This window comes from Pseudophryne corroboree, chromosome 4 (genome assembly GCF_028390025.1).
Source record: "Pseudophryne corroboree isolate aPseCor3 chromosome 4, aPseCor3.hap2, whole genome shotgun sequence".
NCBI lineage: Eukaryota > Metazoa > Chordata > Amphibia > Anura > Myobatrachidae > Pseudophryne > Pseudophryne corroboree.
Genome location: NC_086447.1, coordinates 361829154 through 361845920, shown reverse-complemented (window position 1 = coordinate 361845920; position 16767 = coordinate 361829154). Strand labels below are relative to the sequence as shown.

Genomic DNA, 16767 nt, shown 5'->3' with positions numbered 1-16767 from the left:
TGGTGTGAGAGCAGAACTTATTCTGCGGTGGAATTTCACATAGGACGTTTCCTGCTTTTTTCTGCAAGCAGGTGTGGATGTGGGCCTATGCCTGGGCTCCATAAAAGTCCAGATTTCGGCCTTGTTCGTTTTCTTTCAAAAACAATTGGAGTCTCTCCCTGTGGTCCAGATGTTTTTGAATGGTGTTCTGCGCATCCAACCTCCCTTTGTGCCTCCCACAGCACCTTGGGATCTCAATTTGGTGCTGCGGTTCCTCCAATCGGACTGGTTTGAACCTTTTACAGGAGGTGGGCGTAAAATATCTTACGTTGAAGACCGTCACACTGTTGGCCTTGGCTTCAGCAAGACGTGTGTCGGAGCTGTGGGCTTTGTCTCACAAGAGCCCCTATTTAATTTTCCATGAGGACAGAGCTGAACTCCGAACTCGTCAGCAATTTCTTCCTAAACATCAACCAAACTATTGTGGTTCCGGTTTTCACCGACTCCCCTGCTACTTCAAAGTCTTTGGATGTTGTGAGGGCTTTGAAGGTGTATGTAAAACGAACAGCTCTTCACAAAAAATCAGACTCGATGTTTGTTCTTTATGATTCCAATAAAATTGGGTGTCTTGCTTCCAAGCAGTCCATTGCATGCTGGATCAGGCTCACTATCCAGCATGCTTATTCCACGGCAGGCTTGCCAGTTCCAAAATCTGTACAGGCCCACTCTACTAGGCCGGTGGGTTCTTCCTGGGCTGCTGCCCGGGGTGTCTCGGCTTTACAGCTCTGCTGAGCGGCTACTTGGTCTGGTTTGAACACGTTTGCTAAGTTCTACAAGTTCGATACTTTGGCCTCTGAGGACCTTCAGTTTGGTCAATCAGTTCTGCAGGAACCTCAGCACTATCCCTCCCGGTTTGGGAGCTTTGGTACATCCCCATGGTACTAAATGGAACCCTAGTATGCCCTAGGAGGTAAGAAAAAATAGGATTTTAATTACCTACCGGTAAATCCTTTTCTAGTAGTCCGTAGAGGTTACTGGGCGCCTGCCCAGTGCTTCGTTCTTCCTGCACTGTTACTTGGTTAAGTATTGGTTCAGCTGTTGCTGTTCCTGTTTAAAGTTGGGTTAGCATTGCTTTCCTCTGTTTGTGTGTGCTGATTCGGAATCTCACCACTATCTTTATCTATCCTTCTCTCAAAGTTTGTCCGTCTCCTCGGGCGCAGTTTCCTAGACTGAGTCTGGTAGGAGGGGCATAGAGGGAGGAGCCAGCCCACACTCTCAAATTCTTAAAGTGCCCATGGTTCTTAAAGGAACCCCAGTATCCTCTACGGACTACAAGAAAAGGATTTACCGGTAGGTAATTAAAATCCTATTTTTCCATTTGGTTTTGTTCTTTAGTTGGTACCTGGTTTACCATGCAGCAACTCACTTATGTACAGATAACTTTTTTTTTTTATTCTAGTTTTGAGTTTTTATTTAGAAGTTTATTTTTTTAATTTCTCTTACGTCCTAGAGGATGCTGGGGACTCCGTAAGGACCATGGGGTATAGACGGCTCCGCAGGAGACATGGGCACTGTAAAGCTTTAGAATGGGTGTGCACTGGCTCCTCCCTCTATGCTCCTCCAGACCTCAGTTAGTTCCTGTGCCCAGTGGAGACTGGATGCACTGCAGCGCAGCTCTCCTGAGTTTCTCTGAAAAAGCTTTTGTTAGGTTTATTATTTCAGGGAGCACTGCTGGCAACAGGCTCCCTGCTTTGTGGGACTGAGGGGAGAGAAGCAGACCTACTTAAATGATAGGCTCTGCTTCTTAGGCTACTGGACACCATTAGCTCCAGAGGGAGTCGGAACGCAGGTCTCACCCTCGCCGTTCGTCCCAGAGCCGCGCCGCCGTCCTCCTCACAGAGCCGGAAGATAGAAGCCGGGTGAGTATAAGAAGAAAGAAGACTTCAAAGGCGGCAGAAGACTTCAGATCTTCATGATGTAACGCACGGTGGTAACGCTGCACACCATTGCTCCCAGCTCACACACACAGGCGCCACAGTAAGGGTGCAGGGCGCAGGGGGGGCGCCCTGGGCAGCATAAATATACCTCAAATAAGACTGGCAGAGTACTTATATATACTGCAGAGGCTGTATAATTCCGAATCCCCCGCCAGTATAAACATTTAGAGCGGGACTGAAGCCTGCCGTCGGGGGGCGGAGCATGATCCTCCATCACTAACCAGCGCCATGTTCTCCTCAGCAGGCTGCATGAAGAAGCTGCCCCCGGACTCTCCCCTGCTGTTAGCTAGTACAGAGGGCCAAAACGAGAGGGGGGCACATTATTTGGCGATAAAGTTTGGTGTTTTACACATATATATAAAAAAGCGCTGACAGACTGGGATTTTTGTCTCGGTGTATAGTGGCGCTGGGTGTGTGCTGGCATTCTCTCTCTTTGTCTCTCCTAAGGGCCTTATCGTGGGTCAGTCCCCATAATATTAGGTATCCCAGTGTGTGTGGGGGTATCAGTACGTGTGAGTCGACATGTCTGAGCTGGAAGGCTCATCTAGTGAGAAGGCAGAGCAGATGATTGTGGTGTCTCCGTCAGCGCTGCCGACACCTGCTTGGATGGATATGGGGGATTTTTAAAATGCTAATGTGATTTTATTCCAAAAGATTGGACAGAGCGGAGTCCAAGGAAAAAGCATAGCTTGACTGTGTCACAGGGCCCTTCGGGGTCTCAGAAACGTCCCCTTTCCCAGGTAGTAGACACTTATACCGACACAGATTCCGACTCCAGTGTCGACTATGATGATGCTAGGTTGCACCCAAGGGTGGCCAAGAGTATTACAATAGATGATTGTTGCAATAAAAGATGTTTTGCATATCACTGAGGACCCCTCTGTCTCTGACACGAGGGTCTGCATGTTAAGAAAAAGAAACCTGAGGTAACTTTTCCCCCATCTCACGAGCTGAACGCCCTATTTGAAATAGCTTGGAAAACTCCGGATAAATAACTGTAGATTCCCTAGAGAATCATTATGGCGTATCCTTTCCCCTCCCAGGACAGGTTAAGGTGGGAATCCTCACCCACGGTGGACAAGGCTTTAACGCGCTTGTCAAAAATGGCGCTACCATTCCCTGATATGGCTGCACTCAGGGGTCCTGCTGATGGGTGGTCTTCAGTATGCCGACTGTCGGGATCCCGGCGCATAGTATACCGGCGCCGGGATCCCGACAGCCGGCATACCGACACTTATTCTCCCTCGTGGGGGTCCACGACCCCCCTGGAGGTAGAATAAAATAGTGTGCCACCGTAGCGTGGCGAGCGCAGCGAGCCCGCAAGGGGCTCATTTGCGCTCGCCACACTGTCGGTAAGCCGGCGGTCGGGCTCCCGGCGCCGGTATGCTGGTCGCCGGGAGCCCGACCGCCGGCATATCGTAGTGAACCCCTGCTGATCGCAGACAGGAAACTACCATACGGGTGCCCTACTAAGGCCAGCAGTAGCGTCGGCATGGGTGGGTTGCGCAGTTGCAGCCTGAGCAGAGACCTTGTCATCTGACTTTGACACCATAGATAAAGATGGCATTTTGTCGACCTTGGGTCACATTAAGACGCGGCGTTATATATGAGAGAAGCTGCGAGCGATATTGGGCTGTTGGGTTCAGGAACCATTGCCATGACAATTTCTGCTAGACTGTCCCTGTGGACCCGCCAATGGACAAAAATACGTAGACTTTGTCTTACAAAGGTGAAGTTTTTATTTGGGGAGGGCCACGTGGTTCTGGTTACCACAGCTACAGTGGGTAAATCTTCTTTTTTGCCTTATGTTCCCCCACAGAAAAAGTAAACACCTCAAGATCAGATGCAGTCCTTTCGGTCGCATAAGTTCAGAAGGGGTCGGGGCTCTTTCTTCCTCGCTAGAGGTATAGGTAGAGGGAAAAGAGCGCCTGCTACGGCAGGTTCCCAGGAACAAAAGTCCTTCCCGTCCTCTACAAAATCCACTGCATGAGGCGGGGGCTCCACTTAGGGAGTCCGCGCCGGTCGGGGCACGTCTTCGACCCTTCAGCCAAGTCTGGGTTCAGTCGGACTTGGATCCTTGGACGGTAGAAATTGTGTCCTAGGGATAAAAGCTGGAATTCGAAGATGTGCCTCCTCACCGATTTTTCAAATCGGCCTTGCCCGTTTCCCCCCCAGTGAGGGAATAGTGGCAGCTGCCATACAGCAGCTGTATCATCAGCAAGTGATTATCAAGGTTCCCCTGCTACAACAGGGGAAGGGTTTTTATTCAAGCCTCTTGTGGTCCCGAAACCGGATGGGTCGGTCAGGCCCATTCTGAATCTAAAATCCCTGGACCTGTATCTGAAAAGGTTCAAATTCAAGATGGAATCTCTCCGGGCAGTGATTTCCAGCCTGGAAGTGGGGGATTTTATGGTGTCGCTAGACATACAGGTTGCATACCTTCATGTTCCCATATAGCCTACTCATCGGGAGTACCTGAGATTCGCTGTACAAGATTGTCATTACCAATTTTAGACGTTGCCGTTTGGGTTTTCCACGGCCCCGAGGATTTTCACCAAGGTAATGGCGGAAATGATGGTGCTCCTGCGCAAGCAATGGTCACTATTATCCCATACTTGGACGATCTCCTGATAAAGGCGAGTTCAAAAAAAATAAAATAAAAAAAGAATTGTTACAAAGCGTATCTCTCTCCCTTAGAATACTACAAAAGTCACAGTTGGTTCCAACAACTCGACTGTCGTTTTTGGGCATGATTCTGGACATAGAAAACAAAAGGTCTTTCTCCCAGAGGAAAAAGCCCAAGTACTCCAGAACATGGTCAGAGACCGGTTAAAGCCAAAAGGAGTGTCAGTGCATCAGTGCACTTGGGTATTAGGAAAGATGGTGATGGCCTACGAGGCCATTCCATTCGGCAGGTTCCATGCAAAGACTTTTCAGTGGGACCTTCTGGAAAAAGGTCAGGGTCCCACCTGCACATGCATCGGAAGATTGCCCTGTCCCCCTGGGCCAGGGTCTATCTCCTGTGAGGGCTCCAGAGTCCTCACCTTCTAGAGGGTCGCAGTTTCGGCATTCAAGATTGTGTTCTTGTGACCACGGACGCAAGCCTCCGAGGATGGGGAGCAGTCACACAGGGAAACAATTTTCAGAGAATAAGGTCAAGCCAAGAGGCTTGTCTACACATCACGGTGCTGGAATTGAGGGCCATTTACAACGGCCTAAAACAGGCGGAGAATTTTCTCCGCAATCCTACCTGTTCTGATACGGTCAGACAACGTCACAGCCATGGCGCATGTAAACCGCCAGGGCGGGACAAGGAGCAGAGCATCAATGGCAGAAGCCACCAGAATTCTTCGCTAGGCGGATAATCATGTAAGCGCTCTGTCAGCGGTCTTCATTCCAGGAGTGGATGACTGGGAAGCAGACTTCCTCAGCAGACTTCCTCAGCAGACACGTTCTCCATCCAGGAGAGTGGGGACTTCATCAGGAAGTTTTTGCAGAGGTGACAAGTCGTTGGGGACTTCCTCAAATTGACATGATGGCGTTACGCCTCAACAGGAAGATTTGGACGTATTGTTCCAGGTCGAGGGACCCTCAGGCAGCGGCGGGGGACGCCCTGGTGACGCTGTGGGTGTTTTCAGTCGGTCTATGTGTTCCCTCCACTTCCTCTCATCTCAAAAATATTGAGAATCATAAGATGAACAGGAGTGCAGACAATACTCATTGTTCCAGATTGGCCTCGAAGGGCCTAGTATGCAGATCTACAGGGACGGCTCCCAGAAGATCCGTGGCCCCTTCCTCTCAAGGAGGACCTGCTTCTACAGGGGCCCTGCGTATTCCAAGACTTACCGCGGTTACGTTTGACGGCATGGCGGTTGAACACCAAATCCTAGCTAAAAAGGGTGTTCCAGAGGAGGTCATCCCTACTCTTATTAAAGCTAGAAAAGATATTTTGGCGAAACGCTATCACCGTATCTGGAGAAAATGTGTTTTGGTGTGAAGCAAAGGATGGCTCCTACTGAGGGTTTCCAACTAGGATGTGTTTCTCCATTTTCTACAGTCAGGTGTGGATATGGGCCTATAGTTAGGCTCCATTAAGGTGCAGTTCTCTGCCTTATCCATATTCTTTCAGAAGGAATTGGCTTCTCTCACAGAAGTCCAGATTTTTGTAGAAGGAGTGTTGCACATCCAACCTCCTTTTGTGCCCACAGTGGCACCATGGGGCCTTAACGTGGTGTTACGGTTCCTTGAGTCATACTGGTTTGAACCGCTTCAAACGGTTGAATTGAAGTTTCTCGCTTGGAAAGGGCTCTTGCTATTGGCCTTGGCAACTGCGAGGCAGGTGTCCAAATTGACGGACTTGTCGTACAAGTGCCTCGATCTGATTTTCCATGCGGATCTAGCGGAGTTGAGAACTCGTCCTCAATTTCTGCCTAAAGTGGTTTAGTCATTTCATATGAACCAACCTTTTGTGGTGCCTGTGGCTACGGGGGTCTTGAGGAATTCCAAGTCCCTTGATGTAGTCGGGGCCTTAATGATTCATTTAGCCAGAAAGGCTAGGGTTAGGAAAACAGAGGCACTGTTTGTCCTGTATGCAGCCAACAAGGTTGGCACTTCTGCATCTAAGCAGACCTTTGCTCGCTGGATCTGTAACACGATTCAGCAGGATCATTCTACGGCTGGATTGCCGGTAAAAAATTCAGTAAAGGCCCATTCCACTAGGAAGGTGGGCTCTTCTTGGGCGGCTGCCCGAGGCGTCTCGGCATTACAGTTTTGCCTAGCAGCTACTTGGTCGGGGTCAAACATTTTTGCTCAGTTCTACAAGTTTGATACCCTGGCTGATGAGGACCTTATGTTTGCTCAGTCGGTGCTGCAGAGTCATCCGCACTCTCCCGCCCGTTCTGGAGCTTTGGTATAAACCTCATGGTCCTTACGGAGTCCCCAGCATCCTCTAGGACGTAAGAGAAAATAAGATTTTAAACCTACTGGTAAATCTTTTTCTCCTAGTCCGTAGAGGATGCTGGGCGCCCGTCCCAGTGCGGAATTTTTCTGCAAGACTGGTATATAGTTATTGCATACTTAAGGGTTAAGTTACAGTTGAGATCGGCCTCTGGCCGATGCTGTTTTGTTCATGCTGTTAACTGGTTATTGTATACCATGTTGTACAGTGTGTATGGTGTGGGCTGGTGTGTATCTCGCCCTTAACTGAGGTCTGGAGGAGGTGCATAGAGGGAGTAGCCAGTGCACACCCATTCTAAAGCTTTACAGTGCCCATGTCTCCTGCGGAGCCGTCTATACCCCATGGTCCTTACGTAGTCCCCAGCATCCTCTACGGACTAGGAGAAAAATATTTACCGGTAGGTTTAAAATCTTATTTTTTATTTTTTTATTTTTTTTTACATAGCGACCCCCCTAGTTCTCACTGGGCAGACCTCCACTACACACTATCCTGAGTCCTGTACACTAAAACATCTGTTCTGTACAGATGGGAAATGCAGCTTGTTCCAAATATGAGATCACAGCGTGAAATGAGGAACATGGTAAATAGGTTTTTGGTAGGGGAAGATTTTGGACCCATCTGCTGAGATATAAATTTTAAGTGCATTAATTGGTAGTTTAAAGAGAAGCTTTACTTGGAAATGATTCTCGCACGTTGAGAGCATCTATTCCGATAGTGAACGAACAGTCATTGCCTTGGAATCTTAAGATTGTCACTGTGAATATCCTTTTGACATTATCTGGATAACAATTCTAGTTTGTTATAGCAGTCCCTTTTTTGTTTTTATAATTATTTTGTGATAGCGGATACTGTAATTGGACAGCAAGCACAAATTCAGATATTTCTGCTGCTCTCGAATACTGGCATCTGAGTAATTGCGTGTCCCCTCTGCTCGTTATCTAGGTATAAATGCATAATACTTCTATGAAGGTTAAAAGCAAAGCCAAAAAAAATAAAAAATACAACAAAACTACACTCTACCCTTTTTAAAATGTAAAGGGTGGTTTCAAAAGTTCAGTGGATAATGTCGTGTGTTTTTACAGAATGTAGAATGCACCATTCCCCCCCCCTGCTTACTAGGAACGGAAGTAAAGCATGTCCCGTAATGTGTATCCTAATTTCCCACAGGTGGGACTGTGGGAAGGTAACTGTTCTCTTATATCTCCAGTTATGTTTGATTCTGAAAGCAGCATTTGGGTGTACTCTGTATGTTGTATTACAGCATGTTGATTTTTAGTGGCCCAGAGCCCACAAATCTGCTTGAAGACCAAATCTAGCAAGTCAAACAAGCAGCTGCAGGCATGTGGTCTGTCAAATCTTGGGCGAACTTCTGTTTGCTGTCTTGGAAACACTGAACCCGCAGATGGGTTGAAGCGAAACATGTGTCAGCCAGGATAAAATAACCACTCTAGGAATATAGAGTTTGTTCTGATGGGAACACGGCACCTGAACAGTCCTTCCTTTTTTTTTTTTTTACATGATCTCATAGTGTAGCAGCCTAAATAAAAACATCTTCTGAATACTTTGGTTTACTAGTAAATGTTTTAAGTTTGTCGTCCATGCTACACCCAATCATATTGCGAGTCATGTACCATGTAAAAATGCGCAGATTTTTGTTTTTCTTTTAATAAATTTGTTGTGTTAGTGTTGTGCATGTTTGAATAGGACAGTGTGTAGCACAGAGAAAACTCATGCTGCTTTGCATTTCTTTTCTAGGGTTCCTTGAGGATTAATCCTAAGAAATTCCATGAAGCGTTCCTGCCGTCACCGGTAAGATATATCCTAGTGTCCGTACAAAAGTATTCCTCTGTCCTCACTTGCAGATGGTTAAGATAACTGCTGACTTCAATAACAAACTTGTATCTAGACCAGGCATGTCAAACTCATGGTCATCCAGCTGTTGTGAAACTAGAGGTCCCAGCATGCTTTACCAGCTAGCTAGTCAGTGGAAGGTATGCTGGCAAAGCATGCTGGGACTTGTAGTTTCACAGCAGATGGAGGGCCACGCGTTTGACATGCCTGATCAGGACCATAGAAAATCCACACTCCATATATTTTTTTTAATCTTACCTGTTTCATGTATGGGCTGATCTGTATCTGCAGGATTTTTGAAGCAGCTGACTTGGGACCACCAGTCAGTGTAACTAGACCCGTTTCGTGTAACCCTGCTGAGGTATCTTAATTTTCCAGCAAATTAAACTAATCTGCCTTTAAACAGTTTTGCCATCTAACTCTGTTCTGTTTCGGTAGCCAATTTCCATTGTTTATTCAGATATAAAGTACAAGGCCTCTTTAATGAACATGTCTAATGCAATCAAGCTAGTTATTCTGTTTCCCACAGTCTTGATGCTAAATGTAGAATTTATGCACAGGGACTTCAGGGAGAAAAGAAGTGAGAATGGGAGAAAAGACGTAAATGAGTGCAGCATAATTTTTCACACTCGTGTCAGTGCGTCATTTGTGCTTTCTCCAATGAATTTGCCCTTTTGTTTAACAATGGATCAATATTAATAATGCCTATTACAAGCTCTCTGTGCACGAGTCCTGTTCCAGAGCACAATCACCTGTGAGTTTGATGTTTTCAGTTGTGCTTCCCAGGTTCCACGATACAGAATTCTGATGAGGACATATATCATACATCACACAGAGCAAATTGTGTGAAAGGTTTTTCTATTCATGGATCTGTCCTTATGTCACTTTTTGTTTGAGTGGCTTTTGCTCCATAGGAGTGTAAGGAGTAAACTGGTGCTACCCTGTGATAGGTTTCAGAGTTTGAAATGAGAACATTTGTTTTGGGTTACAATACAGCATACAAGTATTATCTTATGCTGACATTCCAATGATAAAGGGTCCAGATTTATGTATAGGCAATTGATGTTTAACAGTTCAGGGCTTTAAAATTGACAGTATTAAAATGTATAGATGTTCTGTACCCTGCGTCCTGTAGATACAGGATTATTGGCTTTACTTTTGCTCTCCATGTACTATTTTAGATAAAGTAAATAATATGTAATGTTTTTGCTATGGCATTTCAAATGGGCTGCTTTTAGTCTTCCTTTTTTTTTTCCTTTTTTTTTTCTTTTCCCTGTACTCTTGCTTTCTGAACATGTGCGAAAACCTGTTCTCATTGCAGCACTCAACTGAAAAAACAGTTTAGCAATCTTTCTGCATCAAGTCATGGGAGGCAGTGGGCACAGCTGCTGCAGCTCTTGTCCCAATCAGATTGTTTCTGCTTTCCAGAGTCTCAAGGAACATTCTGTTTCAGCTACACACTGACTCTTAACTGCTCGACATTAAGGCAGCGTGTGCAGTCAAAACTGTCTTATGTGCTTTCTGTAACCATTCTGAAATAGTTTCTAATAGTTGTTATAGAATACTTTTAGTGACCTCAGCATTTTTTGGCAGGAAGTTGCAGATGGCTGATCAAAGCAATGCACCAAAATCTAGTTGCTAGTGCTGGCGGAACTTACTAATATATAAGGCCATTTTATGTGGAATCATGTTTTGATCTTTCATGGTATTACTAGACTAGTCATCCGTTTTCTCTGCACCTTATGGGTATAATAAAGTGTGTATATATAACTATTATGTAATGAACCAATTGTTTGCCTGTAGGGCCTATTTCTCTAACGTCCTAGTAGATGCTGGGGACTCCGTAAGGACCATTGGGATTAGACGGGCTCCGCAGGAGACGGGCAGTTTAAGAAAGAATTAGGATACTGGTGTGCACTGGCTCCTCCCTCTATGTCCCTCCTCCAGACCTCCGTTTGAATCTGTGCCCGGACGAGCTGGGTGCACCTTAGTGAGCTCTCCTGAGCTTGCTAGGAAAGAAAGTATTTTGTTAGGATTTTTTATTTTCAGAGAGATCTGCTGGCAACAGACTCTCTGCTATGTGGGACTGAGGGGAGAGAAGCAGCCCTACTCACTAGAAGATAGGTCCTGCTTCTTAGGCTACTGGACACCATTAGCTTCAGAGGGATCGTACACAGGAATGCACCCTTGGTCATCCGATACCGGAGCCGCGCCGCCGTCCCCCTCGCAGAGCCAGAAGACAGAAGCCGGCGTGAGAAGCAAGAAGACTTCGAAAACGGCGGCAGAAGACTCCAGTCTTCATATGAGGTAGTGCACAGCACTGCAGCTGTGCGCCATTGCTCCCACACTAAACCCACACACTCCGGTCACTGTAGGGTGCAGGGCGCAGGGGGGGGGGCGCCCTGGGCAGCAATTAGGTACCTCTTGGCAAAAGCAGCATATATACAGTTGGGCACTGTATATATGCATGAGCCCCCACCATTATTTTTACACAAAACGCGGGACAGAAGCCCGCCGCTGAGGGGGCGGGGCTTCTTCCTTAGCACTCACCAGCGCCATTTTCTCTCCACAGCTCCGCTGAGAGGAAGCTCCCCAGGCTCTCCCCTGCAGAATCACGGTAGAAAGAGGGTAAAAAGAGAGGGGGGGCACATAAATTTGGCACAAAAACAGTATATACAGCAGCTACTGGGTTAACACGAAGTTATTGTGTGACTCCTGGGTAATATAGCGCTGGGGTGTGTGCTGGCATACTCTCTCTCTGTCTCTCCAAAAGGCCTTGTGGGGGAACTGTCTTCAAATAGAGCATCCCCTGTGTGTGTGGTGTGTCGGTACGCTTGTGTCGGCATGTTTGACGAGGAAGGCTATGTGGAAACAGAGCGGGAACAAATGAATGTGGGGTCGCCGCCGACGGCGCTGACACCCGATTGGATGGATATGTGGAAGGTTTTAAATGATAATGTTAATTCCTTGCATAAAAGGTTGGATAAAGCTGAAGCCTTGGGACAGTCGGGGTCTCAACACAGGCCTGATCCTACAGCGCAGAGGCCGTCGGGGTCTCAGAAGCGCCCACTATCCCAAGTTGTTGACACAGATATCGACACGGATTCCGACTCCAGTGTCGATGGCGATGATGCAAAGTTGCAGCCTAAAATGGCTAAAGCCATCCGCTACATGATTATAGCAATGAAAGATGTGTTACACATCACAGAGGAAACCCCAGTCCCTGACAAGAGGGTTTATATGTATGGGGGAAAAAAAGGCAAGAGGTAACCTTTCCCCCTTCACATGAGTTAAATAAGTTATGTGAAAAGGCTTGGGAATCTCCAGATAGAAAATTGCAGATTTCCAAACGGATGCTTATGGCGTATCCTTTCCCACCAACGGACAGGTTACGCTGGGAATCCTCCCCTAGGGTAGACAAAGCTTTAACACGCTTATCCAAGACGGTAGCCCTGCCGTCACAGGATACGGCCACCCTAAAAGATGCTGCGGATAGAAAGCAGGAGGGTATCCTGAAGTCCATTTATACACATTCAGGTACCCTACTAAGGCCGGCGATTGCGTCGGCCTGGATGTGTAGTGCTGTAGCAGCATGGACAGATACCTTATCTGAGGAACTTGATACCTTGGACAAGGATACTATAGTACTGACCCTGGGGCATATAAAAGACTCTGTCCTATATATGAGAGATGCCCAAAGAGACATTAGCCTACTGGGCTCTAGAATAAATGCAATGTCGATTTCCGCCAGAAGGGTCCTGTGGACCCGGCAATGGACAGGCGATGCCGACTCAAAAAGGCACATGGAGGTTTTACCTTACAGGGGTGAGGAGTTGTTTGGGGACGGTCTCTCGGACCTTGTCTCCACAGCTACGGCTGGAAAGTCAAATTTTTTGCCATATATTCCCTCACAACCTATGAAAGCACCGTATTATCAAATGCAGTCCTTTCGATCACATAGAGGCAAGAAAGTCTGAGGTGCGTCTTTTCTTGCCAGAGGCAGGGGTAGAGGAAAGAAGCTGCACAATACAGCTAGTTCCCAGGAACAGAAGTCCTCCCCAGCTTCCTCTAAATCCGCCGCATGACGCTGGGGCTCCACAGTCGTAGCCAGGTCTGGTGGGGGCGCGTCTCCGAAATTTCAGCCACAAGTGGGTTCACTCACAGGTGGATCCCTGGGCTATAGAGATTGTGTCTCAGGGTTACAAGCTGGAATTCGAAGTGATGCCCCCTCACCGTTACCTCAAATCGGCCCTGCCAGCTTCCCCCATAGAGAGGAAAATAGTGTTAGCAGCAATTCACAAATTGTATCTCCAGCAGGTGATGGTAAAGGTTCCCCTCCTTCAACAGCGAAGGGGTTGCTATTCAACAATGTTTGTGGTACCGAAACCGGATGGTTCGGTCAGACCCATATTGAATTTAAAATCCCTGAACATTTACCTGAAAAGGTTCAAGTTCAAGATGGAATCGCTCAGAGCGGTCATCGCAAGTCTGGAGGAAGGGGATTTTATGGTGTCTCTGGACATAAAGGATGCTTACCTTCATGTCCCCATTTATCCACCTCATCAGGAGTACCTCAGATTTGTGGTACAGGATTGTCATTACCAATTCCAGACATTGCCGTTTGGTCTGTCCACGGCACCGAGAATATTTACCAAGGTAATGGCAGAAATGATGGTGCTCCTGCGAAAGCAGGGAGTCACAATTATCCCATACTTGGACGATCTCCTCATAAAGGCGAGGTCCAGAGAGCAGTTGCTAATCAGCGTAGCACGCTCTCGGGAAGTGTTACAACAGCACGGCTGGATTCTGAATATTCCAAAGTTGCAGCCGATTCCTACGACGCGTCTGCCCTTCCTGGGCATGATTCTGGACACAGACCAGAAGAAGGTTTTTCTCCCAACGGAGAAGGCTCAGGAACTCATGACACTGGTCAGAGACCTCTTAAAACCAAAACAGGTGTCGGTGCATCACTGCACGCGAGTCCTGGGAAAGATGGTGGCGTCATACGAGGCCATTCCCTTCGGCAGGTTCCATGCGAGGACCTTTCAATGGGATCTGTTGGACAAGTGGTCCGGATCGCATCTACAGATGCATCGGCTGATCACCCTATCCCCCAGGGCCAGGGTGTCTCTTCTGTGGTGGCTGCAGAGTGCTCACCTTCTCGAGGGCCGCAGATTCGGCATTCAGGACTGGGTCCTGGTGACCACGGATGCAAGCCTCCGAGGGTGGGGGGCAGTCACACAGGGAAGAAATTTCCAGGGTCTGGTCAAGTCAGGAGACTTGCCTTCACATCAATATCCTGGAACTAAGGGCCATATACAACGCCCTAAGTCAAGCGGAGACCCTGCTTCGCAACCAATCTGTGCTGATTCAATCAGACAACATCACCGCAGTGGCTCATGTAAACTGCCAAGGCGGCACAAGGAGCAGGGTGGCGATGGCGGAAGCCACCAGAATTCTTCGATGGGCGGAGAATCACGTACGAGCACTGTCAGCAGTGTTCATTCCGGGAGTGGACAACTGGGAAGCAGACTTCCTTAGCAGACACGACCTCCACCCGGGAGAGTGGGGACTTCATCAAGAAGTCTTCACGCAGATTGCAAGGCGATGGGAACTGCCACAGGTGGACATGATGGCATCCCGTCTCAACAAAAAGCTACAGAGGTATTGCGCCAGGTCAAGAGACCCTCAGGCGATAGCTGTAGACGCATTAGTGACACCGTGGGTGTTCGTCGGTTTATGTGTTTCCTCCTGTTCCTCTCCTACCCAAGGTGCTGAGAGTCATAGGAAAAAGAGGAGTGAGAACAATACTCATTATTCCGGATTGGCCAAGAAGGACTTGGTATCCAGAGCTACAAGAAATGCTCACAGAGGACCCATGGCCTCTACCTCTAAGACAGGATCTGTTACAACAGGGGCCCTGTCTGTTCCAAGACTTACCGCGGCTGAGTTTGACGGCATGGCGGTTGAACGCCGGATCCTAGCAGAAAAAGGCATTCCGGATGAGGTTATTCCTACGCTGATAAAGGCTAGGAAGGACGTGACGGCTAAACATTATCACCGTATATGGCGAAAATATGTTGCTTGGTGTGAGGCCAGGAATGCCCCTACGGAGGAATTCCAGCTGGGCCGTTTCCTTCACTTCCTACAGTCGGGAGTGACTTTGGGCCTAAAATTGGGGTCCATTAAGGTCCAGATTTCGGCCCTATCCATTTTCTTTCAAAAAGAACTGGCTTCTCTTCCTGAAGTTCAGACGTTTGTAAAGGGAGTGCTGCATATTCAGCCCCCGTTTGTGCCCCCAGTGGCACCTTGGGATCTTAACGTGGTGTTGAGCTTCCTGAAATCACAGTGGTTTGAGCCACTTAAAACCGTGGAGTTAAAATATCTCACGTGGAAGGTGGTCATGCTATTAGCCTTGGCTTCGGCTAGGCGTGTGTCAGAATTGGCGGCTTTGTCACATTAAAGCCCCTATCTGGTTTTCCATATTGACAGGGCAGAATTGCGGACTCGTCCACAATTTCTGCCAAAAGTGGTGTCATCTTTTCATATGAACCAACCTATTGTGGTGCCTGTGGGCTACTCGTGACTGGGAGGATTCAGAGTTACTGGATGTAGTCAGGGCTTTGAAGATTTATGTAGCCGGAACGGCTAAAGTCAGGAAGACTGACTCGCTGTTTATCCTTCATGCATCCAACAAGCTGGGTGCTCCTGCTTCAAAGCAAACTATTGCTCGCTGGATCTGTAACACGATTCAGCAGGCTCATTCTGCGGCTGGATTGCCGCTTCCAAAATCAGTAAAAGCCCACTCCACAAGGAAGGTTGGCTCTTCTTGGGCGGCTGCCCGTGGGGTCTCGGCATTGCAGCTTTGCCGAGCGGCTACTTGGTCAGGTTCAAACACTTTTGCAAAGTTCTACAAGTTTGATACCCTGGCTGAGGAGGACCTTGTGTTTGCTCATTCGGTGCTGCAGAGTCGTCCGCACTCTCCCGCCCGTTTGGGAGCTTTGGTATAATCCCCATGGTCCTTACGGAGTCCCCAGCATCCACTAGGACGTTAGAGAAAATAAGATTTTACTTACCGGTAAATCTATTTCTCGTAGTCCGTAGTGGATGCTAGGCGCCCGTCCCAAGTGCGCACTTCTTCTGCAATACTTGTATATAGTTATTGCTTAAATAAGGGTTATGTTATGGTTGCATCAGGGTTATCTGATGCTCTGTTGTTGTTCATATTGTTAACTGGGTAAGTTTATCACGAGTTATACGGTGTGATTGGTGTGGCTGGTATGAGTCTTACCCTGGATTCCAAAATCCTTTCCTTGTACTGTCAGCTCTTCTGGGCACAGTTTCCTTAACTGAGGTCTGGAGGAGGGACATAGAGGGAGGAGCCAGTGCACACCAGTATCCTAATTCTTTCTTAAAGTGCCCTGTCTCCTGCGGAGCCTGTCTATTCCCCATGGTCCTTACGGAGTCCCCAGCATCCACTACGGACTACGAGAAATAGATTTACCGGTAAGTAAAATCTTATTTTTTCTGAGATGTACAGTAGCTTAACAGTCTGCAGAAGCTATTATTATCTTCGGAAGGTTTCTGCATTTTTCTTCTTTTTACTATTACATAGCTGGTCATACCCACTACCCAATGATTATGCAGGTCCCTTGCATTAGACCATGCCCTCAGCTGTGATATGGTCAGGTTATTGTCCCACCTTAATTAAAGCAGCAGGGCTCTGGGAGGAAGGGAGGGCATAACTAGGGAGCTCTTCAATAAAGGCAAAAATCCCATAGTTCAGTCTGAAAATCCTAGAACCGCAATATGTACTACTATATGAGAGACCAACGTTTGCAAACTACACAAATATGGTGTTGGAGTCTCTCCAAGCCTGTATGGAAATGGCCTTTTGCTATAGAGAAGATCTCTTATTTCTAGCCTTTATCAGCCACTTGACTTGTGGATCTGATTTGATACAACCTTTAGTAAATGTTATTC

General features: G+C 47.5%; 1 protein-coding gene across 2 annotated transcripts in view; it reads left to right on the top strand.

Moving 5' to 3' along the window:
- Positions 1-16767, top strand: part of DIS3L2 (DIS3 like 3'-5' exoribonuclease 2) — an 838626-nt gene that overhangs the window by 99050 nt on the left and 722809 nt on the right. For both annotated transcript variants that reach the window (XM_063916542.1, XM_063916543.1), the window contains exon 5: positions 8689-8742. In XM_063916542.1, coding sequence (XP_063772612.1) covers positions 8689-8742 — 54 coding nt within the window. The remainder of the gene's footprint in view (positions 1-8688; positions 8743-16767) is intronic.